This window comes from Dipodomys merriami, unplaced genomic scaffold, assembly GCF_024711535.1.
Source record: "Dipodomys merriami isolate MVZ:Mamm:240054 unplaced genomic scaffold, mDipMer1.0.p SCAF_547, whole genome shotgun sequence".
NCBI lineage: Eukaryota > Metazoa > Chordata > Mammalia > Rodentia > Heteromyidae > Dipodomys > Dipodomys merriami.
In genome coordinates, this window is record NW_027206121.1 from 687,469 (window position 1) to 712,611 (window position 25,143).

Consider the following 25,143-nt stretch of genomic DNA (forward strand, 5'->3'; position numbering starts at 1 on the left):
ATGATTGAATTGAAAAGCTCAGACATCCTGGCTCTTCCACCCACACTGAACATTGGTAGCTCTCCAGAGAGGCAGGATAGAGCCCTCATCTCAAATGGCCTAGCCTGCCAGTGTGGCTCAAGAGGTTCTGCAGGGAGGGCATGGAGATGTTGGTTCCATAGGAAATGAATGAGCTGGGAGCACTGGCTCATGGAGAGCAAGATGGCTCACTGGCATCTTTATAACCCAACCCCACATAGAGTATCACATATGAACCAATCAGAGAGTAGCTTCTGATAGGATTTCTAAGCCACAGCAATTACACCATGGTTGGAAGTTGCACTCCAGATTAATTCAAATAGTGGATTTAACCAAAAGTGATAGGATTAAAGGGGTGACAGTATGTTGGAAATGAACTTGACAACTTCAAGGTGGGAGTGGGAAGGGATAGTAGGAGATAAAGAAAGGAGAGGGTAATGATGTTCAACAATAAATGTACTCATTACTTTACACGTGTAACTATAACTCCTTTGTGCTGCACTTTTACAATACAATAAAATGAAAATGAAAAGAAGAGCACCCAGCCCAGTCTTGATATAGTCAGAGAAATAGCTATTTACCATAGAACCAAATAAACATAGTAAGAATGAGAAGGCACAGGCCATAGAAAGGTGGGTAACATAGCAGGAATTGCCAAAACTTTTCACTCCTGTCAATACTCAAGGACTTAACTCCCAATTAAATGAAAAAGATTGATAAGTTGAATCAAGAAACAAGATCCATCTATCTGTCTTCAAGAGGCACACCTTGCCCACAGAAATAAGTATCCTGAATATGAATGGGTAGAATAAATTCAATCAAGGAAATACTCCCAAGCAGGCCAGAATAGCAATACTAATATCAGATAGAATATATTTCAAATTATAATTAGTAAGAAGACTAAGAAGGCCATGACATACCAATAAATGGACCTTTCCTATGAGAGGATATAATAATCCTAAATAGCTATACCCCAAATGAATACCCCCTTCATCAAACAGATACTACTTAACCCGTAATATGCACAGATCCAAACACATTGATTTTTGGCAGCTTTAACAGACCAAAGTCACCTACAGATAGATCATCTGTGGTTTCCAGATCATCTTTCCAACAGTGATATACATTATATTCTAGATTGTATAACCATTTACAATAATATGCTCAAGGTTGGGAAGACAGTCTTCTGGAATGCTACATCTAAATAACATAAATATTCATATATTTACGAAAAACAAAGCACATGACCTTACAAGTTAATGTGACTTTTGCTCACCCAAGGACACAATGTTACAGTAGATCTCCAGCATTACATCTCTATACAGGGTCCTCTGAGCAACGTCCAGGTACTGCCACTCCTCCCAGCTGAAGTCCACAGCCACATCATCAAATGACACTAGCTTCTGTAAGGACACATTTCTGTCAAGTAATTAGCCCTGAGTCATGAGAACACGAAGGCTGGAATTTCATTCGTCTACAGGTATGCATTTTATATTATATAAAAATGTTTGGAGCTTGAAGTGTTATCTATACAGTGGGAGAAAGAATGATCAAAGTAGAAATGTTTGCCACTGTATTAACTTGGTAATTAAAATACAAGGTTTCCTGCTGGGAAGGTGGCTCAGTATTAGAGTGCTTGCCTAGCATGTATGAGACTCTGGGTTTGATTCCTCAGCACCACATAAGCAGAAAAAGCCAGAAGTGGCTCTGTGGCTTAAGTGGTAGCGTGCTAGTCTTGAGCTGAAGAGTTCAGGGACAGCACCCATGCCCAGAGTTCAAACCCCACAGACAACAAAAATAAAAAAAAATAGTTTCCCAAAGGAGGAGGCTGCAATGCTTGGTAAGAAATGTATGCATTATCCTGCCCATGTAATTGTAGCCCCTCTGTACAGTATGTTTTCAAATAAAATAAAATCATATTAAAAAAAAATTAAAAAATAAAAAAATAAAAAAATAAAAAAAAATAGTTTCCCTAATACATCACCACACATTTCTAAGGAGATAATAATCTGGCATGCCCACATTAAGTCTAGGTAGTAAAAGAGTATGTTTAGCTTACTTTGATAAAATTTCCTATGTATCAGGGTGACAATGAAGTAAACAGGAATCTTTTCTTGCATTTTCATATTCTGCCTCACTTAAAAAGTGCTCTCACATGGGCTGGGAAGGTGGCTCAGTGGTAGAGCGCTTGCCTTGCATGCTCGAGGCCCTGGGTTTGATTCCTCAGCACCACATAAGCAAAAAGAAAAAAAGCCGGATGTGGCGCTGTGGCTCAAGTGGTAGAGCGCTAGCCTTGAGCTGAAGAGCTGAGGGACAGCACCCAGGCCCAGAGTTCAGGCCCCATGACCGGACCAAAAAAAAAAAAAAAAGTGCTCTCACATAAGCAAGCACAACACATTCAGGATATTATATCGAATATATACCATATTCATCAACCTATGAAAAGCAGTGTTCATGTGAATGTAAAAGAGAGTTAACAGTACTCAAGAAAGTAGCTAATGACTGATTTGGACATTTTAAGATTTGACTTACCACATAAAAATATTTTTGTTAACTGTTTTTGTTATTAAAATTTTTTATAGTAGCATTGACTTTTATTTATTCATGTTAAGTCACCTGAAATGATATCTGCTGCATTTAATGCTCATTAATGTAAATGGCTGAACAAACCCACGGATGCCCAATATCTCATGGTTATAGTCAACACAGCCTCATTACGACTCCCACAACAGTACTTTATTTTGTAAACTGTAACCTACTATTACTTCCTTTTTCCCTCCCCCCCACCCCCCAGCTTCAAATGCACATGATAAAGAGGTTTAGTTAGGGAATGTACATGGAAAATAATAAAAACAGCTTTCCATTTACAAAATATACTCCCCATACTGATTAATTCAGGCAGCTAACTGGTTTATGAAACTTTATTGAAGAAAAATAAATCAATTACTAGCAGAGCTATCCATCACTTATCTAGTAACAACTTGCATCATTTATTCAGTGCTATATTAAGCAGTGTATTGGAAGACCGTTTAACTAATAGCTCCAAGCCTCCTAAGAATTTAAATGAAAATTACAAAATGTTTGACACCCTATTTTGAAATACAAAGGGTGTTTGACTTCTAATTTCCACTCTCTGGAGAAGAACAGCTCACATCTTTATTGACCTGTATAAAATACACCACATTTTCTGTTCTGCTGATACTATAAATTCAATATCAATTCTCCAGCCACATCAGTTAGGAGCATAAAGTACATGTAACCTCAAATCTCTAACAGTGGAAGGCTTCAACAAGAATGGATGCTGCTAGAATGTTGTTTCCTTTGATGTGACAACTGAGAATCCAGCTCCCGCCCCCTCAGGTGGCTTCTTCATCATGTTAGAGTAGTGAGGAATGGTTTTGTTTCATAATCAGGTTAAGAGTGAATATAGGTTGGGTGGGGGTTGTGGGGCAGATGGGAAGGGATGGGAAGGGGAAACAAAGGAGGAGGCTACAGTATTTTCACAATAAAAAAAGAAAAGCACAAAAAAAAAAGATAAAAAAGAGTGAATATAGGAAGTAGTGCTGTAGCGCAAGTGGTAGAGCGCTAGCCTTAAGCTGGAGAGCTGAGGGACAGCGCTCAGGCCCAGAGTTCAAGCCCCATGACCGACCAAAAAAAAAAAAAAAAAGTGAACATACTGGCTGTATAATACAAATGCTGAACTTTAAAAAAATTTTTGAGTCTTGGGCAACTGCTTTCTTGTAACTACAGTTTAAGTCTACTCAGATGAGAATCTAAATGAATGGAGGGAGGGAGCTAAGTGAAAAATAAAATTTAAAAGAAAAGATGACATCTAATAGGGGAGCAGCCAGATAAGAAATCAAAAAAGGAACAGTAGTTTCAAGTTCATTCCAGCTATAATGCAGGTTATTCTGACTTTTAGGTATCATCACATGACATACTTTTAATTCTATTTCCAAGATACTCTGTTGTATTTGTCTCTATCTGTTTTATTGTCCATGCAATCTCTAGGATCAGATCACATAGCAGTAAATAAATGGATAAACAAACTTTAGAAATAGTTAAAGCAGGAGACCACTGTGACCTTAGAATATCAAGACAAATACTGTCAATATTGTTAATATTTGGATGCTAAATTCTTGTTGTAAAAGCAACCTCAGGTGGTTTGTTGGGTAGTCTGTAGGAAAATGAATTGTTAAAAAAATACACCTCCATGATATGGGCTGTCATTACATAACAGAATATAAGAGAACATTATTCCTTATTAATCCATTTCAACACCATACTCTGTGCTTTTCTCCTGGCTCCTCACTATCGAAGGATCTGTCCCAAACTCTTGATTATCCAGGTGGCTGGGGAAAGACTATCTTCATCTTACACTGGCTTTCCCAGACACAGGCACAGAGGGGCCAGGGGCTCATGGAGCAGTGGCCGCAGCCTCCTCCCCATGCAGCAACTGATGCTTCCCCAGTCTGAAGAAATTCTAATGATTGAAATGTGGTCATAGATACCCTGATACTTCCTTCCTCTGTAAGAACTGCTACATGAACTTTTGTGAACACTGCATACCTCCTACAATAAGAAATTTAGGTGGCAGAGGAATAAAATGTTCCTTGACTACAATTGCATTTTATCAATCTTTTATTGAAGGATGGAGGCAAAGGGCAAAAGGCTTATGGAACATTAAAAAATGACAAAAAAAATTGTGAAATATGACCACAGCACAACAGAGAATAAAAAGGATAAAAAGTGATGCTACCTAAAACCTACAGAAGGAAATTTTAAAAGTTGGAATGAAATATAGTACTATTTTGTTTTGCAGAGGCTAAAAGGAAAGTCTTTTGATTCCCATTTTGAACCCCATTACAAAGGAAGAATGGCCAACGATCATCCTATCAATCCAGCCATGCGTGACAATACTAGTGGTGAATGCTGACTAGCACACAAAAAAGGAAATATATGTGTCAAGTGTTGAAAGAAAATAATCTTCAATAGATAATCCATTGGGTAGCGGAACTCTTCAGAAAATGTAGATTGGAGATATTTAAATGGAAAGATAATTCATTAATAACACATCTGCATTTTAAGACTGTTACAAAAAATTATCCTGCTTCAAAAGAATAAGATGCCAACATGCATGTACACATAGGACAAGGTCATTAAAAGGAAATCTGTAGAACATATGTTAGATTTTAGGTAATCTTTCTGAAACAATTCATGGAAGAAAAACTAATTTATTAAGATTCAATACACAAATGCACAAGTGTATTATACACAAAGTATTTGCACTAGGCATATGTATCAATTAATACTTTACTTGCTTGATAAATATGAAGGCCTGAGACCAACGAATTAATTCTACCAAAAGAAAATAAAAAGGCAATAAATTTAGGGCTGGGAACATGGCTTATAAAGAGTGCTTGCTTAGCATGCATGAAGTAATGGTTTTGATTCCTCAGTACCACATGAACAAAAAAAGCTGAATGTGGTGCTGTGGCTCAAGCAGTGAGTGCTAGACTTCAGGGAAAGAAGCTTAGAGAGAATGAATGCCTGAGATCAAGGAACTGTGCAAAAAAGGCCACAGAATTGTAATTTTTTAATCTTCCATTACTATTGGAAAAGTAATACTCCTCTAATTTATAAACATCAGGACAAAACATCAGCAGGAACATACATATCACTGGCATTATTTCAAACTAAATGCTGTTTATAAAGTACTGCAGTGTTAATTTTACGAAGACTAAAACAATGAGAGTAATTCTCAAGACAAACTTCCTAGGAAAAAATGAGATATAAAGCTAGGTTATAAACACATTACAATTAAGTAATATATTTCTAAAAATCTATGAGTGAAATAAACACAGGGAAATTAGCATGGATATGGGAGAAATGTACATTATCACTATGTTTTATAGGCTATGAAAAGCAGTCACTTTGTTACTTCGCCTTTGCACTAAAAACAAATGCTTTTAACTATGTATGATCTATTCACAGGTATATTTTCTGGAGGGTGGGGGAAAGTCAGAACTCCAGGGAAACAGGGAAAAAGTAGAGCAGTGGAATTCATTAGACACTAATAAAAATAAACTATACAACTCATGATTAGAGAAGGGAGGGAGGAATTGTGAGGGAGTAAGGCAAGGAAGACACTCTGTGAAAGAAAATATACTCATTACCTGACTCATGTAATTGTAATCTCTCTGTATCTCTATAACAATAAATTAAATTAATTATAAAACAATCCTTCCATGTAGTTGTGCTAGCCTAAACTGTTTGCTTAGTGAAGAAAATATACCAGTTACAATAGTTACAACTATTAGAAATAAAATACAAGACTTAATTTGAAACGTGAAATATTGGAATTGAGGTTGAATATTAATTCTATATAAACCAGTAACAATAATCTTGTTTTAGTATCGAATTAACTGTTAGTATTAAATGTTCAGGTAAGAAAAAAGCAAATCAAAACAAGTGCTCTAGCTCAAGACTGTTATCAGACACTAGCTACTCAAGGAGGCTGAGGTCTGGAAGCCAGCATGGTAGACAACTCAAATTCATTTGAAATTTTGGAGTTGAGGTTGAATATTAATTCCACATAAGCCAATAACAGTATATGCTGGTAAGAAAAACAAAAACAAGTGTTTCAGGAACGAGAATGTATCCTACTTACTAAGGAGGTTGAGGTCTGGAAGCAGCCTTGGTGGACAACTCAAATTAAGTCGCTAAAAACAGATTGGAGGCATGGTTTAAATGAGTGTGTCAACAGCGATTGAGGAAGCTGACTGACTGAGTTCAAGATCTAGTACTAGCACAAGAAAGCATGGTTGGGGCTTTGACACTAATTGTGGCAACACAGTAAGTCCTCAGACATAAAGAGAAATGAAAATGAATGGGGTGGGGAGAGGAGAAAAAAGGGGCAGAGAAAAGAAGAGCTGACAAGACAGTAGTGGGAAAAAAGGGAAAAAGAAGGGAAGGGAAAGGAAAAGAAGAGAGGAAGGGAGGAAAGTTTCATGACATTAGACTTGCCAGTGACTCATTTGATAGGACACCAAAAGTGTTTAATACTAAACAAAATCAAATTTAGTGCATATAATTAAAACATTGTATATCAGAAAGCGTGATCAACAAGGAAGAGAAAGCATGGTATTAGTTTTTCTCTAAATAGATTACTAACCACAGTGAATTAAAAACATAAAAAAATGGGGCTGGGAAGGTGGCTCAGTGGTAGAGTGCTTGCCTTGCATGCCGGAGGCCCTGGGTTTGATTCCTGAGCACCATATAAGCAGAAAAGGCCGGAGGTGGTGCTGTGGCTCAAGTACTAGCCTTGAGCTGAAGAGCTGAGGGACAGCACTCAGGCCCAGAGTTCACATAAAACAAAATCCTATAATTAACCACACCCACCCCCTTCCCTCCTCCCCCCCACAGAAAATCTAATTTAAAAATGGAAAAAACTGAAGAGACTTTTCTAAAAAGTATACAGGTAGCTCATTAAATATAAAAAAGTTCAATGTCAATAGTTATTAGAAAAATTCAAATCAAAATGAAATATCTACTTCTTCATACACACTTTTAAACAAAAACAAATATGTTTCCAAAGTCTAACAACTGTTGGGAAAGATATGAAAATAAAGTGAATTTTGATGCATTTCTGGCAGGAATGTAAAATAATCAACGATGGTATGGAGACTTCTAAAAGAACTAAATATAGAATTACATAGGAATAATAGGTTCCGGGAAGATGGCGGAGGAGAAGCTGGAATCTGAACAAGCTCTCGCATAGAAAGTAGTATTAGAGTTCCAGTGAACAGTCCCAAGCCAGAGAATCACACCAAATGTGCCATCACAGGACAGAGAGTTAGACAAGAGAGGGGAAGCCAAGGAAACGCATCAGCTGCCGCTCCGGCGGCGGGGCCGCGGCGGCGACCACTGCCGCGGAGTCATACCTGAGACACAGAGAGTCGAGGACGAAGGAGCCAGACGCAGCGGACGAGCGGATTCTACTTAACACCAACAAGAACTGACAAGGAGCGAACATCTTCATCCTGCTGTTTGCAGACCAGAGACGACCCAGGATCCAAGACTCGGCGTGAGAACAAGCCCGACATCCTCACTCCTCAGGGAGCAGAGGAGGGAAGGCCACCCCTTCCCCCCCCAGCACTGGTGATCTCCATCTTGGATACCGACAAAGCTCGGAGGAGCTGCTAGCTCCAGCTCAGGCCTTGGAATAAAATGAGTCATTTAGCAGGTCACAAGAACTTAACGGCAAAGTGACCTGCCAGACTCAGCTCCATCCAGGGAAAAGTCACCCAGCTCAGGCGCCAGCCATCGGAGTGCCTTGCCTCACTGGGTAACCAGAGCCAGAGGCTGCCCCTCCCTCTAGCAGCCACCACAATCAATTGAAAAACAGAAACCCTGAGAATGGCTCCAGGCTGGGCGCTGTGAGCTTTATCACAAAATAGCCCCAGGGAAAAGCTACTGTTTGTTGAAAGGCCTCAACTCTACCCAGAACCTAGCCTCATCACCACATCCCCCTCTTTTGTGACTCTCAAAGCAGACCACCCTCCCAGAAAACTAACCTGGGAGGGGGATCTCAAAATCTTGGGTAAAGCAGAGCATTTTTCTGCCTCTTCCAACCAACCGACTTAAGAAACCAATCAAGCCACAGGACCTCAAGCTGACCAGAGACTCCAACAAGAGACTGGTTGCAGACAAAAGGGAGATACAGGATTCTTCCCACTCCTCCCCCCCCCAAAAAAAAAATCAAAAGACTTTTTTTTTCTTTTTTTTTTTCTTCTTCTTCTTTTCTTTTTTTTTTGCTTGTTTTTTGTTACCTTATATATATATATATTTTTTCCCCTTCTAAAACTTTTATTAATCTTTAATTTTTGCCTCTTCTGAAAAAATGATTGTTTTCCAGTAACTTTTTTTTTCTCATCTTATAATTTTTATTTTAGGAATACGTGAATGAGAGTTTTCCTTTCTTTTCTTGTCTTCTTTCTCTTTTTCTTTCTTTCTTAATTATCTTTTTGTTTTTTATCTAGCTCTACTGAACTTCTGATCTTTTCTTCTCCCTTTCCCATCCTTAAAGCTTTTCACATCTCCTCTATGTCCCTCCCCTTCTCTGAACATATTCACATTCCTCTCTAAATAGACGGTCTTTTAACCTCTATAATAACATTAATTTTTACGTTTCTATTCTTTTTCTGGTCTCTCTTTATTCCCCTTTCCGTCTCTTCTTTTTCTCTCTCTCTCTACTTGCATCCTACCCAACCCATTTCCTGCACTGTGATTAGGACATAGTTAACTCTCCCTGTGCCTCCCCACACCAATCTATTCCTATTTTTTACCCACATCTCTCCCTAATCCTAATAATTTCTGGTTTTCCAAATTCTTTTCTGCGGTTTGAAGTACTTTAACATATAGTTGTTTGATGTTGAATAGATGTATCTGTTGAACTAGATTGTATCTGTAGACTATTGACTGTACAAATGCAAACTTTGGTTGATGGTTGCCTTAAGATAGTGTTCTAGCACAAAACTGGTGCAATCTTTATCTCAAATGGGCCGAGTAAGCCGGAAAAACACAAGAAAAAATGGCAAATTCGGGTATCTCAATTCCCAACCTTGATAATCAGGGATTAGAACAGATAAAGAATAATCCAGAGGAGAGTTCCCAAATAGCTCTACAAACACTAATAGCAAACATGATAAATGAGAAGTTTGACAATGTACAAAGGACTCTGTATGAGCGTGATAGGGAGAGAGAGGAGGCATCCCAGAAGTTTATACAGGAATATCATAAGCATGAGGAAGCTTCTCAAAAACTGATACAGGATTTGCGTGAACAACTTGAGAATACTCAAAGAGAAAGGGAGGAATGGCGTGAGCAGGCAGAGAACACTCAAAGAGAACTGCAGGAATCCCACAGAAGAGAGGAAACTAATCAAAGAGTAATTCATGAATTAAGAGACCAGGTAGAGAATACACAAAGATCACTAAAGGCATTCATGGAATCCATTAACAAAGAGCTGAAGGAAGTCAGGGAGACCACAAAGGGAATGCTGAATGGAACCCAACAGAAGGAATGGCAGTCCAAAGAAACCATAACCAATCAACTAAGTGATTTGAGAACAAACACTGAACACCAAATTAAGGAAGTAAAGAAATTCATACAAGACCTAAAACAGAGCTTCAACAAAGAACTTGAAGCCATCAAAGCTGACCAATTAGAAGGAAAAGAGATAAAAAACAAAGTAGAGAGTCTTGACAGCAGGTTAGATCATGCAGAAGATCGAATCTCAGGGATTCAAGACAGCCTAGATATTATAGAGAAAGAACATACAACCATCCAAGACAAGTCCAAGAAATATGATAGGTCTATCCAACACCTGGAAGACACCATCAGAAGGCCCAATCTAAGGATAATGGGTGTAGAGGAGCACCTAGAAACAGAAGTTAATGGTCTAGGAAATTTGTTTAACAGGATCCTAGCAGAGAACTTCCCAAACATACAAAAAGATAGGCCTATTTAGATACAAGAAGCTTTTAGAACCCCAAATAGACCAGACCAGAATAGGACATCCCACCGTCACATTATAATCCACACAGGATCAACCCAGACCAAGGAAAAGATCCTTAAAGCTGTCAAGGAGAAAAGGTTAATCACCTATAAAGGGAAACCAATTAGAATTACCTCAGATTTCTCAGCAGAGACAATCAAAGTAAGAAGAGCCTGGAATGACGTATGCCATGCCCTAAAAACAAACAACTATCAACCAAGAATACTGTACCCAGCTAAACTCTCCTTCATAACTGAAGGCCAAATAAAAACCTTCCATAGCAAAGAAAAATTGAAACAATACATCTCCACCAAACCAGCCCTGCAAAAGATTCTTAAAGATGTCCTACACATAGAAAACCAACAAGAACGCAACAAAGGCCAAGAAACTGCACCCAAACTGAGAATCCAGGAACCTGAGGAAGAACCCAGTTTTTGCAGCCCCCAAGAAGGTGGATAACATGGCAGGAACTCCCAAATACCTCTCAGTCCTATCTCTTAATGTTAACGGACTGAACTCTCCAATTAAGCGACATAGACTGTCTAGTTGGATTAAAAAACAAGACCCTTCTATCTGCTGCCTGCAGGAGTCACATCTTGCCCGTAAAAACAAACACATTTTCAATGTTAAAGGCTGGAACAAAATCTACCACGCAAACGGCCCTCATAAACAGGCGGGAGTTGCAATCCTAATATCAGATAAAATAGACTTCAAATTAAAATTTGTGAGAAGAGATAAAGAAGGTCGCTACATACTAATTAAAGGATCTCTCCTTCAGGAGGATATTACAATTCTAAATATCTATTCGCCAAACAATGGAGCACCCAAATTTATCAAAGAAACACTACTTTCCCTCAAATCCCAGATAGATCCAAAGACATTAATTGTTGGGGATTTTAACACACCACTCTCCCCACTAGATAGATCAACTCGGCAAAAACTCAACAGAGAAACCGCAGATCTAAACAGCTGCATAGATCAACTAGACTTAACAGACATTTACCGAACATTTCACCCAGCAGCATCAGAATACACGTTCTTCTCAGCAGCACATGGAACGTTTTCTAAAATAGACCACATTTTAGGCCACAAAGCAAACTTGTCTAAATTCAGAAACATTGAAGTTATACCTTGCATTCTCTCTGACCACAAGGGAATAAAATTAGAACTCAACACCAAAAGCCACCAAAGAAAGTCCGGTATCACATGGAGGCTGAACAACACACTGCTGAATCATGAGTGGGTCATGGAAGAGATTAGAAAGGAAATTCAAATGTTCATGCTATTCAACAAAAATGAACACACAAATTACCAGCTCCTCTGGGACACAGCAAAGGCAGTACTCAGAGGCAAGTTTATAGCTCTGAGCTCCTACATCAACAAATTGGAGAGATCGGAAACTAACAATTTATTGACACATCTAAACCTCCTTGAAAAAGAGCAGCAAGATAAACCCCAATCCAGTAGACGGAAAGAAATAATCAAAATTAAATCAGAATTAAATGAATTAGAATCCAAAAAAACTATAGAAAGAATCAACAAAACAAAGAGTTGGTTCTTCGAAAAACTTAACAAAATTGACAGACCCTTAGCAAACCTTATCAGAAAAAGGAGAGAACACACCCAAATTAATAAACTCAGAGATGAGAATGGAAACATCACCACGGAAACAACCAAGATTCAGAACATTATAAGGGAATACTTCTCAAAACTTTATGCTAATAAGTTTGAGAACTTGACAGAAATGGACCTTTTCCTAGCAAATATTGACATGCCAAAACTAAACCAAGATGAGTTAAACCAGCTTAACAGGCCCATATCAAGCATTGAAATAGAAACAGCAATAAGAGACCTCCCAGCTAAGAAAAGTCCAGGACCAGATGGTTTTACAGCGGAATTTTACAAGGCCTTCAAAGCAGAGCTCACACCAATACTTCTCCAACTCTTCAATGAAATTGAAAGAGAAAGCTCACTACCGAACACATTCTATGAAGCCATCATAACCCTCATCCCAAAACCAGGCAGGGACTCATCAAAGAAAGAGAACTATAGACCCATTTCTTTGATGAACATTGATGCAAAACTTCTCAACAAAATTTTGGCCAATCGACTTCAACAATTCATCCAAAAAATCATACACCATGATCAAACAGGATTCATTTCAGGGATGCAAAGCTGGTTCAATATACGCAAATCCATTAATATTATTCATCACATCAACAGGAGCAAGAATAACAACCACATGGTTATCTCAATAGATGCAGAAAAAGCATTTGACAAGATCCAACACCCCTTTATGATGAAGGTTCTGGAAAAATTAGGAATCCATGGAACATTCCTCAATACAATAAAGGCTGTATATGACAAACCTACAGCCAGCATTATTCTCAATGGTGAAAAACTAAAGCCATTTCCTCTTAACTCAGGAACAAGACAAGGATGCCCACTCTCTCCACTTCTCTTCAATCTAGTATTAGAATGCCTAGCTACAGCAATAAGACAAGATGCAGACATAAAGGGGATCCAAATAGGGAAAGAAGAAATAAAACTCTCCCTCTTTGCAGATGACATGATCTTGTATTTAAAGAATGCCATAGACTCCACTCCCAAATTACTCAAGCTGATTCAAAACTTTGGCAAAGTAGCAGGTTATAAAATTAACCCCCAAAAATCAATGGCTTTTCTATATGCCAACAATGAGAAAAGTGTGGCTGAAATTAGGAAAGCAACTCCATTTGTAATAGCCCCACAAAAAATAAAATACCTAGGAATTAACTTAACCAAAGAAGTGAAGGACCTCTATGATGAAAACTTTAAAATCTTGAAAAAGGAAATCAACACAGAACTTAAAAAATGGCAAAACCTCCCATGCTCCTGGATTGGCAAGATTAACATCGTGAAAATGGCAATACTTCCCAAGGCTATCTACAAATTCAACGCGATACCTATCAAAATTCCACCCTCATTCTTCAAGGAAATAGAGGAGGCAATCCAAAAATTCATATGGAACAATAAAAGACCCCGAATAGCAAAAACGCTCCTCAACGGAAAGAACACTGCTGGAGGAATATCAATACCAAATTTCAAACTCTACTATAAAGCCATAGTAATCAAAACAGCTTGGTATTGGCATAAGAACAGACCTCAGGACCAATGGAATAGAATTGAAAACCCAGAAATGAACCTACAGACCTATAGCCATCTAATCTTCGATAAGGAAGCTAAAACAATAGAATGGAAGAAAGACAGCCTCTTCAGTAAATGGTGCTGGCAAAATTGGTTAACTACATGTAGAAAACTAAAGCTAGATCCTTATATATCACCCTGCACCAGAATCAACTCCAAATGGATCAAAGACCTTGAACTCAAAGCAGACACTCTGAAAACATTACAGGATGGAATAGGAGAAACCCTAGGTCTCCTTGGCTCAGGTCGAAATTTTCTGAATAGAGACCCGGAAGCACAACAAATCAAAGAAAGGTTGGACAAATGGGATTGCATAAGATTGCAGAGCTTCTGCAGGGCAAATGACATAGCTGGCAAGATCAATAGAAAGCCCACCGATTGGGAGAAGATCTTTACTAGCCATACAACGGACAAGGGTCTCATATCTAAAATATACTTGGAACTCAAAAAATTAAACCACCCAACAACAAATCCTCAAAGAAACAACTGCCCAATAAATAAGTGGGCGAAAGACTTAAAGAGAAGCTTCTCTGAAGAAGAAAGAAGGATGGCCAATAGACACATGAAGAAATGTTCAACATCCCTAGCCATAAAAGAAATGCAAATCAAAACAACATTGAGATATCACCTCACTCCAGTTAGAACAGCAAAAATCAAGAACTCTAACAACAACAGATGCTGGAGGGGATGTGGACAGAAAGGAACCTTACTTCATTGTTGGTGGGAATGTAAACTTGTTCAACCACTTTGGAAAGCAGTATGGAGGTTCCTCAAAAGACTTCACATAGATCTCCCCTATGATCCAGCAATCGCACTTTTGGGCATTTACCCAAATGTTTACAAACAAGACCACACTAAAGCTACCAGCACAACTATGTTTATTCCAGCATTATTTACCATAGCTAAGATATGGAACCAACCCAGATGCCCCTCAGTAGATGAATGGATCAAGAAAATGTGGTATATATACACAATGGAATTCTATGCCTCCATCAGAAAGAATGACATTTCCCCATTTGTTAGGAAATGGAAAGGTTTGGAAAAAATTATATTAAGTGAAGTAAGCCAGGCCCAAAGAAGCATAGGTCCCATGGTTTCCCTTATTTGCAATATCTAGTATAGGTATGAGTCAAGCGGAAAAGGTCAGATAATGTGATGTTAGGAAAATGAACCCTTAAATATGTATTTTAATGTTTTCGTTTCTTTCATGCATGTGTTTCTAATGCATTTACAAGATTATTTCTTTGTTGCTTTGTATGTCCCTCCCCCACAGTGTAACCCCCGCTTTCAGTATATTTGATGTCAGTATAACATGTGGAGGAGATGGGGACAAACAAGTCGTTTAAGGATTCAGGTGGACCTGTTGCAACAATGAGAAGTACAAAATGTCATGTCAAAACCAGCCTTACAATGTCAGTGTGGGGGGGGGAGGGGGGTATAATAGGGTGAGGGGAGGGGGGTAAATTGGGGGAGGGGGGAGGCGGGGAAGGGAAGTGAAGGGTAAACAAAGGAGGAGGCTGCAATGCTTGGTAAGAAACGTATGCATTATCCTGCCCATGTAATTGTAGCCCCTCTGTACAGTATGTTCTCAAATAAAATAAAATACAATTAAAAAAAAAAAGAATTACATAGGAATATGGTCTAGCACTTCTATTTCTAGATTTATACCAATGGAAGTGAAAGCAGGGACTAGAACAAATATTTGGAGAATCACTACACAACAACTACTCACAATAACCAAAAGACAGAAGCCTGGAAAGAATAGAAAAATGTGTTTAACAGGAAGAAAACTTTAATACATTTTACAGCAGGGATAAATCTTGAATACAATAAGCTAAATAAAATACACCAGGCATCAAGTATCAGCCATGCTATGATTTCCCTTACTGCTCTTCCATGGATCAACAAACTCACAGACCCAGTAACTATAATGGTTCCAAAGACTGGTAGGAGCTGTGTATTTAATGATTTTTACAGCTTCATTTATGGAAGGTAAAAAATGCTGTAGATGGATGGAAGGCATAACCATAAAACAATGTGGCCATATGTAATGAATGGTTAATGTAGCCAAAAAGGATGGAATATACCTATACTCTCTGAATTTGGGATTACCAGCCAGCCTAGGCTACATAAAATTTCAAGAGCAAGCTAGACTGCATAGCAAGACCTGTCTTCAAAGGGAATACGGAAAAATCAAACCATAAGAAAAATGTCAATTCTAAGAGCCAATGCAGCAAAGGAAAATTTGTAAGAAAAACTAGTTCCCAGACACAGCATTCGAAGAAAAGTAAAAAGTGAGAGACAGATGGAGGAAAGACAGGCTGGGAGAAAAAAAATACAGAAAGAAAAATAGATACATAAAGAAAAATACAAATAAGCAAAGCTAGAGAGCAGAAAACAAAGATTGAAACAAAATAGTAGGGGGAGGGGGGAATCTTGTGAGGACACCTTAGAAAAAATAGAGGGATTTCTAGAAAAAACATAGACCGTATCATCGCCTATAGCCTAAGTTTCAAGTAAGAAAATGACCATGAAGCAGTCCAATAAGGTATGAAGAGTAATTTAAGTACATATTGCTTACTTACTCAGTCCTCTAAAACATTCAAAGGTGTGTGTGACCAAAGACTTCATTAAGATAGTTCAATGTTACTTATGAGGATGGGATCTCTGACAAGTTGCTAGGGAACCTTCATCTTCCATTAGATATCACCTCCTCTAGGTTACTGAATCACGTAACAGTGTGAATACTTTTTCTTACATAAGAAAAACTAGAAACAAGGTGAAGCAAATCTGCACTTAACATAGCAGAATGTCAGATTTTATAATATGCTAAACCTAATAGCCATCTTTATGTGATTTATGAACATGTTCCTGAAGCTGGATCTGTTTTTCTGTTTTTAAATCTTGGACACTTTTAAGTTCATAAGATGGAATGTAATACAAAATGAGAAATAAAATGCAACTCACCAGAGAGTCTTTCATTCTTTCTTGCTGTTGACAATGAACAGAAGATGCAGGAAGCATGGCTGGGAGAGAAGGCAAATGAGGTAGTCAGGAAAGAACCTGTGTAATTTTACTGAAATTTTCCTGCTCGAAACATTATACATGGGAGGAAAGGCCTTCTTATGGGAGAAGAATCTTTTATGTCTCAAGTAAAGCATCAAACTCTCCACTAAAGACAAATCCACAGTCCTTAGTTGCTAGATACTGTTAGCCCAATAAGCTTCTTTCCCATAGCTAAGCATGCTCCTTCCCTTTTCCACAGCTTGGCATGCTCCCTTCCTGGTCAACACTAGGCAGTTAATAATCAGCCTCCCGTGCCGGGCGCTGGTGGCTCACGCCTGTAATCCTAGCTACTCAGGAGGCTGAGATCTGAGGATCGTGGTTCAAAGCCAGCCCGGGCAGGAGAAACCGTGAGACTCCTATCTCCAATAAACCACCAGAAAACTGGAAGTGGCGCTGTAGCTCAAGTGGTAGAGCGCTTGCCTTGAGCTGAAGAGCTGAGAGACAGCGCCCAGGCCCAGAGTTCAAGCCCCATGACCGACAAAAAAAAAAAAAATAATCAGCCTCCCTCCAAGCCCCCTTTATCTTGAGATGGCACTCTTCTGGGGTAGCTACTACGATATAGGGCAGCAAGAACTCCCTAGAGTGACCTTAAGGTCTGGGCAGCTGCAGAGCCCCTTATCTACTATTTGGGTAAGCAGCCATAAATCCTAGTCCACCATGATGGATCCCTTGGTCCACATGTCCACACTGGGGTTTCCACCTCCTAGCCCCGAGTTTTATAGGTCACCGCAAACAATAGCCGGCACTTCTTCTCATTCTTCACTTGTGAGAAGGGGTCTTGCCAGTTCCACTGCTGTCAATAATACTTTCTTTGTTCTTTGTACCTGGATGTTTGCATGGTTCTCTTGCAAAGTCTAATATACCCTAACAGATAGTACAAAAGCAATTCATTTCTCCATTAATGTACATACAGAATTAATAAAAACTGATGTTCCTACAAAAATAATTGAATAATCAAAAAGTCACATCTTCACTAAAACTAGCCATTACTCAAATACACTTAGAGATGTATGATCTATTATTCTACTAATGCAAAGATATCCTAGGACTCCACTGAGCATTTGTATTCTAACATTCATTTACATATTTAAACACCATGGAGAACACGAATATTGTAACTCAGTATTTTTCACCTAAATTTATAGAGGGAAAATGTACACAACAATGATAATTGTCAAATGGCACATTTCCTTGTATCCAAATACTCAGAGCGCCCTCATGAGGGCAGAGAATCAAGGACAGTTCTGATTCCTGGAGAGTTGTCAGATTGTCTGAAGAACTCTTGGGCTTTCAGTGACCTTGAAGGTAAATTAAAAAAGCTTAGGGACAGGCACTGGTGGCTCATGCATGTAAACCTAGCTGAATCAGGAGGCTGAGATCTAAGGATCATGGTTCAAAGACAGCCTGGGAAGGAAAGCAAGTGGAATCTTATCTACAATCGACTACCCAAAACCTGGATATGGAGCTGTGGCTCAAGTGGTAGAGCACGAGTTTTTTTTTGTTTTTTGTTTTGTTTTGTTTTGTTTTTTTTGTCGGTCGTGGGGCTTGAACTCTGGGCCTGGGCGCTGTCCTTCAGCTCGTCAGTTCAAGGCGAGCACTCTACCACTTGAGCTACAGCACCATTTCCGGTTTTCTGGTGGTTTATTGGAGATAAGAGTCTCACAATCTTTTCTGCCCGGGCTGGCTTTGAACAGTGATCCTCAGATCTCAGCCTCCTGAGTAGCTAGGATTACAGGCGTGAGCCACCAGCACCCGGTAGAGCACGAGTTTTGAGCCAAAAAACTCAGGGGCATCACCCAGATTTGAGTTCAAACCCTAGGAATCACACACACACACACACACACACACACACACACACACACACACACACACACACACGATAGATCTGTCAGACAGTGACTCTCATTTACATGCCTATGTCCCTTCAATGCACTTCCATGGAGACTGAAGGAATGCTGGGGAAGAGGGATATACTCAGTGAAGTCAGTATGTGGACAGAGAAGAACAGACAGCAATGAAGGAGTGATGCTTCCTCAAGGTTTCCAGGGAGTCCATGAAATGATTATATGTAAGGTGTATGATGTTCCAGGGGATCAGCAGCAGAAGCAAAGTATAACGGGGTGATATGGGGTTCTGTGCAAACCTGAACTTGGAGAGCCTTGAGTTGCAGTGAACAATCTCCTCCTGCTGCCCTAATCCATTTGGTCATCCCTCTATTTTGCTTTCTCCTCTAAAGAAAGCCACAGGTGTTGAGGGCTGAGGAGCAGAGCCATGGAAATGGTAAAAGGGTCAGAGGGCATTGCTCAATGGGCATCATTGGCACCCACCAAGGCAGCAGTGGTTCTGAATCTACACCAGCCATGCTTCATGGCCTGCATGCAGAGGCCAAGAGAACAGAGACCATAGGAAAAAATTGTGCATGTGTGCCAATTCTGGGGCTTGAAGTCAAGGTCTGGGCCCCCTCCTTGATCTTTTGTTTAAGTCTAGTGATCTACCACTTGAGTGACACCTCCATTTCTGGCTTTTCAAAAGGTGGTTAATTGGAGATAAGGGCCTCACAGACTTTCCTGCCCAGGCTGGCTTTAAACCTTGATTATCAGATCTCAGCTGCCTGAGTAGCTAGGATTATAGACGTGAACCACTGTTCCCTGGCTTAGGAAGGAATCTTAATCACACTCAATCCTCTAAGTATTGATTAGTGGTATGTACTGTCACTTCTGCACAATGCAGGAATTTTTTTTTCTGGTCCTGGGGTTTAAAATCTTGATCTGGGTGCTATCCATGAGTTTTTGTTCTCAAGGCTAGCACTCTACCACTTGAGCCAAAAAGCTCCACTTCCAGTTTTACAGTGGTTCATTGGAACTAAGAGTCTCACAGGGACTTTCCTGCCCAAGCTGGATTTGAACTGTGATCCTCAGATATCAGCCTCCTGAGTAGTGAGGATTACAGGCATGAGCAACTGGTGCCCAGCTAATGAAAGAATTCTGGAGACAGTAAGTAAGTGAGGAAAAATGACTGCTGTTAAAAGGTAGAGCCTGTCACAGGGCTCACACAGGAGCTACGATTACAGACATGAACCATGGGTACCTGACATGACATGTGTATTCTTGTTTTGGATGTAAGCATATTTGTTTTGGTAAAATGTACCTTTCTCATTGGTGGCTTAGGCCTGTTTCTTAGCTACTCAACTAATTACCAAAAGGCCAGCAATGGAGCTTAGACTCAAGTGGTAGAGCATTAACCTTGGGCAAAAAAACAAAACAAAACAAAAACAAACAAACAAAAAAACAGCTTAGGGAGAGTACTCAGGCCTGGAGTTCAAGCCCCAGGACCATTAGACACAGACACACAGAAACACAAAATAACAATACTTCAAATGTACTCAGAACATCACTATTCTACAAACAGAAAAACTTGGGCTCAAAAAAAAAATGGCTGGGAGCTGGTACCTCATACCTGTGATCCTAGCTACCCAGCAAGCTGAGATCTGAAGATTACAATTCAAAGACAACCTGGGCAGGAAAGTCCATTAAGACTCTTATCTTCAATTAACCACCAGAAAACCAGAAATGGAGCTATGGCTCTAGTGGTAGAGTAGCAGTCTGGAGCCAAAGAGCCCAGGAACAGTGTTCAGATACTGAGTTCAAGCTTGGCCAGTGGTGAGCAGAAGAGCCACAAGCAGGCACATCTCCTTCAGTGAAAGGCCCTCTGGCAATCCATAAATCCAGCTAGGTCCTGCTGATCCTGTTTACTGGATTAGTTGACTGAATAACTCTATATACAACATCCCCCCTGTGACTTACAGAGCTGCTCTGGAAGGCCCCAAGGTCTGACCGATGTGGACCCCAGGGGAGGGTTAACAACTGTTGTCTAAGCCACTCAGCTTGCAAAGATGATCAGTTCTGCCCTTTCCATTGGGCAGAGCCACTCTACACCCAGCTTTGACCCTGTTCTGCATCTTGCAGGCTCCATTCAAGGCAAAAAGTTCTGGCAATTTTAGGAACATCCATTATCTCAGAATTTAAAAGCTGGGTGCCAGTGGCTCACATACACCTGTAATCCTAGCTATTCAGGAGCCTCAGATCTAAGGATCACGTTTCAAAGTCAGCTCAGGTCAGGCAAGAAAGTTCATGAGAGTTTTCAGGGGTTTTTTTGTTGTTGTTTGTGGAGTTTGAACTCAGGGCCTGGTTGCTGTACCCACCAGAACTCCTATTCCTCAGGGCAAGTGGTCTACCACTTTAAATCACAGTAGGTTGCTAATTGGAGATAAAAGCCCTGCTCTGGCTGGCTTTGAACCTCAACATCAGATATCAAGCCTTTTGAGTAGCTAGGATTACAGTGTGAGCCACTTGAGCCTGGCCTAAAAAACCAAAATGGAGGCATGGCTCAAGTAGTAGCATCAGCCTTATCTTGAATACAAAAGGAAGAACTCACTCACAGAGGCTGAGTTCCAGCCACAGTATCAGCATGTGTACACATGCCTGCAGGTGCATACATACACACACACACACATAGTAGTTTAAGAGTGCTTAAAAAAAACCAACAATGAAGCTGGGTGCTGGTGGCTCATGCCTGTAATCCTAGCTACTCAGGAGGCTGAGATCTGAGGATCATAGTTCAAAGCCAACCCAGGCAGAAAAGTCTGTGAGACTCCTATCTCCAATAAGCCACTCAGAAAACTCAAAGTGGCACTGTGGCTCAGGTGGTAGAGTGCTAGCCTTAAGCTGAAGAGCTTAGGGACAGAGCCCAGGCCCAAGCCCCATAACCAACAAAACATAACAAAACAAAACCCAACAATGACAAATTATAGGTGAGTTGTGAGAGAACAAGTAAGGTAAATCTGGAGGCAAATGAAGCTGACATCTGTGATGGTTAAATCTTGAGGATGAACTTAATTGAGATCGATTGGTTTAGATGCATCCAGCTGATGAGTAAAGCATGCCTTTGTGTGTGGGGGGGGGTTGGGCTGGATATCAGATTAACTGAATCTCTCCTGCATATAGGTCGCACCATTCCATAGGCAGGCTTGCCATATGAAATTAAAGTAGGGTGGGGGAGAGAATACTGCAATGCGTGCAGGCATTCTCTTTCCCACTCTTACCCCTTCCCCTAACTCCCTGGCTACCATGAGTTGTTCTGCTTTGCCAAGATTGCCTCTGACATGAAGCAAAAGAAATCCTTTTTCCTTTAGGTTATTTCTGTCAAGTATTTTGTCGCAGCAACAACAAACTATATTACTAACACAAAACCCTATCTTTTCTACTTTTGTCTCTTACTTTTTCGCTAGTCTTGGGGCTTGAACTCAGAGCCTGAGCACTGTCCATGAGCCTCTTTGTGTTCAATGAAGGCTAGTGCTTTGGGGCTGGGAAGGTTGTTCAGTGGTACAGCACTTGCCTTGCATGCATGAGGCCCTGGGTTCGATTCCTCAGCACCACATAAGCAAAAAAGAAAAAAGCCAGAAGTGGCGCTGGGGCCCAAGTGGTAGAGTGCTAGCCTTGAGCTGAAGAGCTGAGGGACAGCGCCCAGGCCCCAGGACCAGACCCCACACACACAAAAAAAGGCTAGTACTTTACCACTTGAGCCACAGTTCCACTTCCAATCTTTTCTGAGTAGTTTGAGATAAAAATCTTGGCAGGTACTCGTGGCTCACGCCTGTAAATCTAGCCACTCAGGAGGCTGAGATCTGAGGATCAAGGTTCAAAGCCAGCCCAGGTAGGAAAGTCCTTGAGACTCTTATCTCCAATAAGCCACTAGAAAACCGGAAGTGGCGCTGTGGCTCAAGTGGTAAAGCGCTCAGCCTTGAGCTGAAGAGTGCAGGGACAGCGCCCAAGTCCAGAGTTCAAGCCCCATGACTGACAACAACAACAAAAAAATCTTAGACTTTCCTGTACTGGCTGGTTTGAACTATCATCTTCAGATGTTAGCCCCCTGAGTAACTAGGATTTCTGGCTCCAGACACTGATACCTGGCCAACTTCCACCTCTACCTCTTCCTCTTGGTTCTTCTTCCTCTATCCTCACCTCCCTCCTCCTTCCCACCATGCTAAAAATGTACAGAATACCACTGAATGAGATACTCAGCCCAAGGTTGCCATCTTCACTCAAATGAACTATAAAGCTGACTTTAATGGGTGAACTTGGTAATAAATTATCCTAGTCTTACAGACCTGGCCACTGGAACACAGAACAAATGATTGGCCAGGGCCAAGATCATAAAACTTGAATCTTGGCCATACAAACATCTCAATCCAAATTCAATAGTGAACATGAGACTCGAACCCAGGCACTCTCCTCACCAGACAGGGCCATGTTCTTAATCACACCTGTGGGTGTTGATTCCTTGCTACAGGAATATGATGGGATGACAAAGGCCACACACAAATGGAGTATTATTTGAGGGTGAGCTTTGCTAAAAGATAAAAGTCCCAGCTCTGGCATTTACTAACTCATGACATCATAGACAAGTCATTTTAATTTTTTTGCCTCTGTTTCTACATCTGTAAAATGGAGATAATCCGAGCCCCTTCCCTCATAGAAGAGCAGGTCTCCAGCAAGGTGCAGGGGCTCCTGCCTGTAATCCTAACTACTCAGGAGGCTGAGATCGGAGGATTGAGGTTCAAGGCTAATGAGCAGCAAAGTCTGTGAGACTCTCATCTCTAATTAATCACCAGAAAACCAAAAGTAGTGCAGTGGATCGAAGTGGTAGAGAACTAGCCTTAAGCAGAAGAGCTCAGGGTCAGTGCCCAGGCACTGAGTTTAAGCCTGATAACCAAAAACAACAACAACAAAAAAGAGCAGGCCGGGAGCTGGTGGCTCATGCCTGTAATCCTAGCTACTCAGGAGGCTGAGATCTGAGATCTGAGGATCACGGTTCAAAGCCAGCCCGGGCAGGAAAGTTCATGAGACTCTTATCTCCAATAAACCACTAGAAAACCAGAAGTGGTGCTGTGGCTCAAGTGGGTAGAGCGCTCGCCTTAAGCTGAAGATCACAAGGACAGCGCCCAAGCCCCATGACTGACAAAAAAAAAAAAAAAGAGAGAGCAGGTTCCACTCATGAGTTTAAGATAGTATGTTAAGTTCAAAGCCAGCCATGGCAGCTAAATCTGAGAGATTAATCTCCAATTAACCTGCAAAAAGCCAGAAGTATAAGTGTGGCTCAAGTAATAGACCACCAGTTCCAAGCAACCACCCACTGCCTTTGTTCCAACTTGGCACAGGCCCAGCATAAATGGTCCAACAACAGATATTTGGTGGTGAGAAACTGATGAGTGAACTTTACACCTCCTGCCAACCCTTCTTGTCCAGCCCCTCTCTGGCTGCAATGTTAATTATTCTCTCATTGTGTGAAAATAAGTATAGCATAAAACATGCTATACAAACCAAGTAGAAGTATACACTTCAGTGGCTTTAAGTACAGTCACATTTCAAGCAACCTCACTGATACCAACTTCTAGAACTTTCTCAGTATCCCAAACTGAAATTGGGTACCTATTAATTAGCAGCACCCATCCATGCCTTTTCCCAGCCTCTGGAAGCCCACCATTCTACTTCCTGAGGTTGAGATGAGAGGATTGCAGTTCAAAGCCAGCCTGGGCAGGCAAGTCTGACACTCTTACCTCCAATTAACAAGAAAAAAAATCAAAAACATAAAACAGAAATAGAGATGGGGCTCATCTGGTAGAGCACCAATTGTGAGGGGAAAAAAAACAATAAAAAATATGAGGTGGGGCTGGGGATTTAGCTCTTGGAGAAGTCTGTCCTGATAAGTACAAGGTCCTGAGTTCCATCCCCACCTCTGACGTGATAACAACAATAACAACAACAAGTAGTACACAAACTATTTATGCCCAGAGGCAAGCTTTATGATAAAAGATAATCACTACCTCATCCTTCTTTACAAATATGAGCTGGGACCTGCTGGCTCATACCTGTAATCCTTGCTGCTGCTACTCAGGATGCTGGGGATCACAGTTCAAAGCCAGCCTGGGCACAAAACTCCATGAAATGCTATCTTCAGTAAATTACTCAGAAAAAGCTGGAAATAGAGCTGTGGCTCAGTGGTAGCCTTGAGAAAAAGACTCTCATGGATATTTCCCTAGTTCCTGAGTTCAACCCCAGCATCAACAACAACAAAATAGAATATGAGGTCCTGTGTTTAGGCAACTACACAAGCACGTACAGACACACAGACACAGACACACAGCATAGTGCCAGCCCCAACCTGACCAACTAAATCCAAGTCTCTGGGGCTGCCTCCAGGTGGTTTTTGCATTTTAGCCAGCTAAGCCAGGTGCTGGTGGCCCACATCTGTTATCC

At 40.6% G+C, this 25,143-nt stretch overlaps 1 protein-coding gene across 1 annotated transcript in view; it reads right to left on the reverse strand.

Moving 5' to 3' along the window:
- LOC138811671 (zinc finger protein ZFP2-like) overlaps nt 1-25,143 on the reverse strand; it is an 81,035-nt gene that overhangs the window by 45,648 nt on the left and 10,244 nt on the right. The window contains exon 3 of the mRNA XM_069999374.1: nt 1,295-1,437. Within this exon, the coding sequence (XP_069855475.1) occupies nt 1,295-1,437 (143 nt within the window). The remainder of the gene's footprint in view (nt 1-1,294; nt 1,438-25,143) is intronic.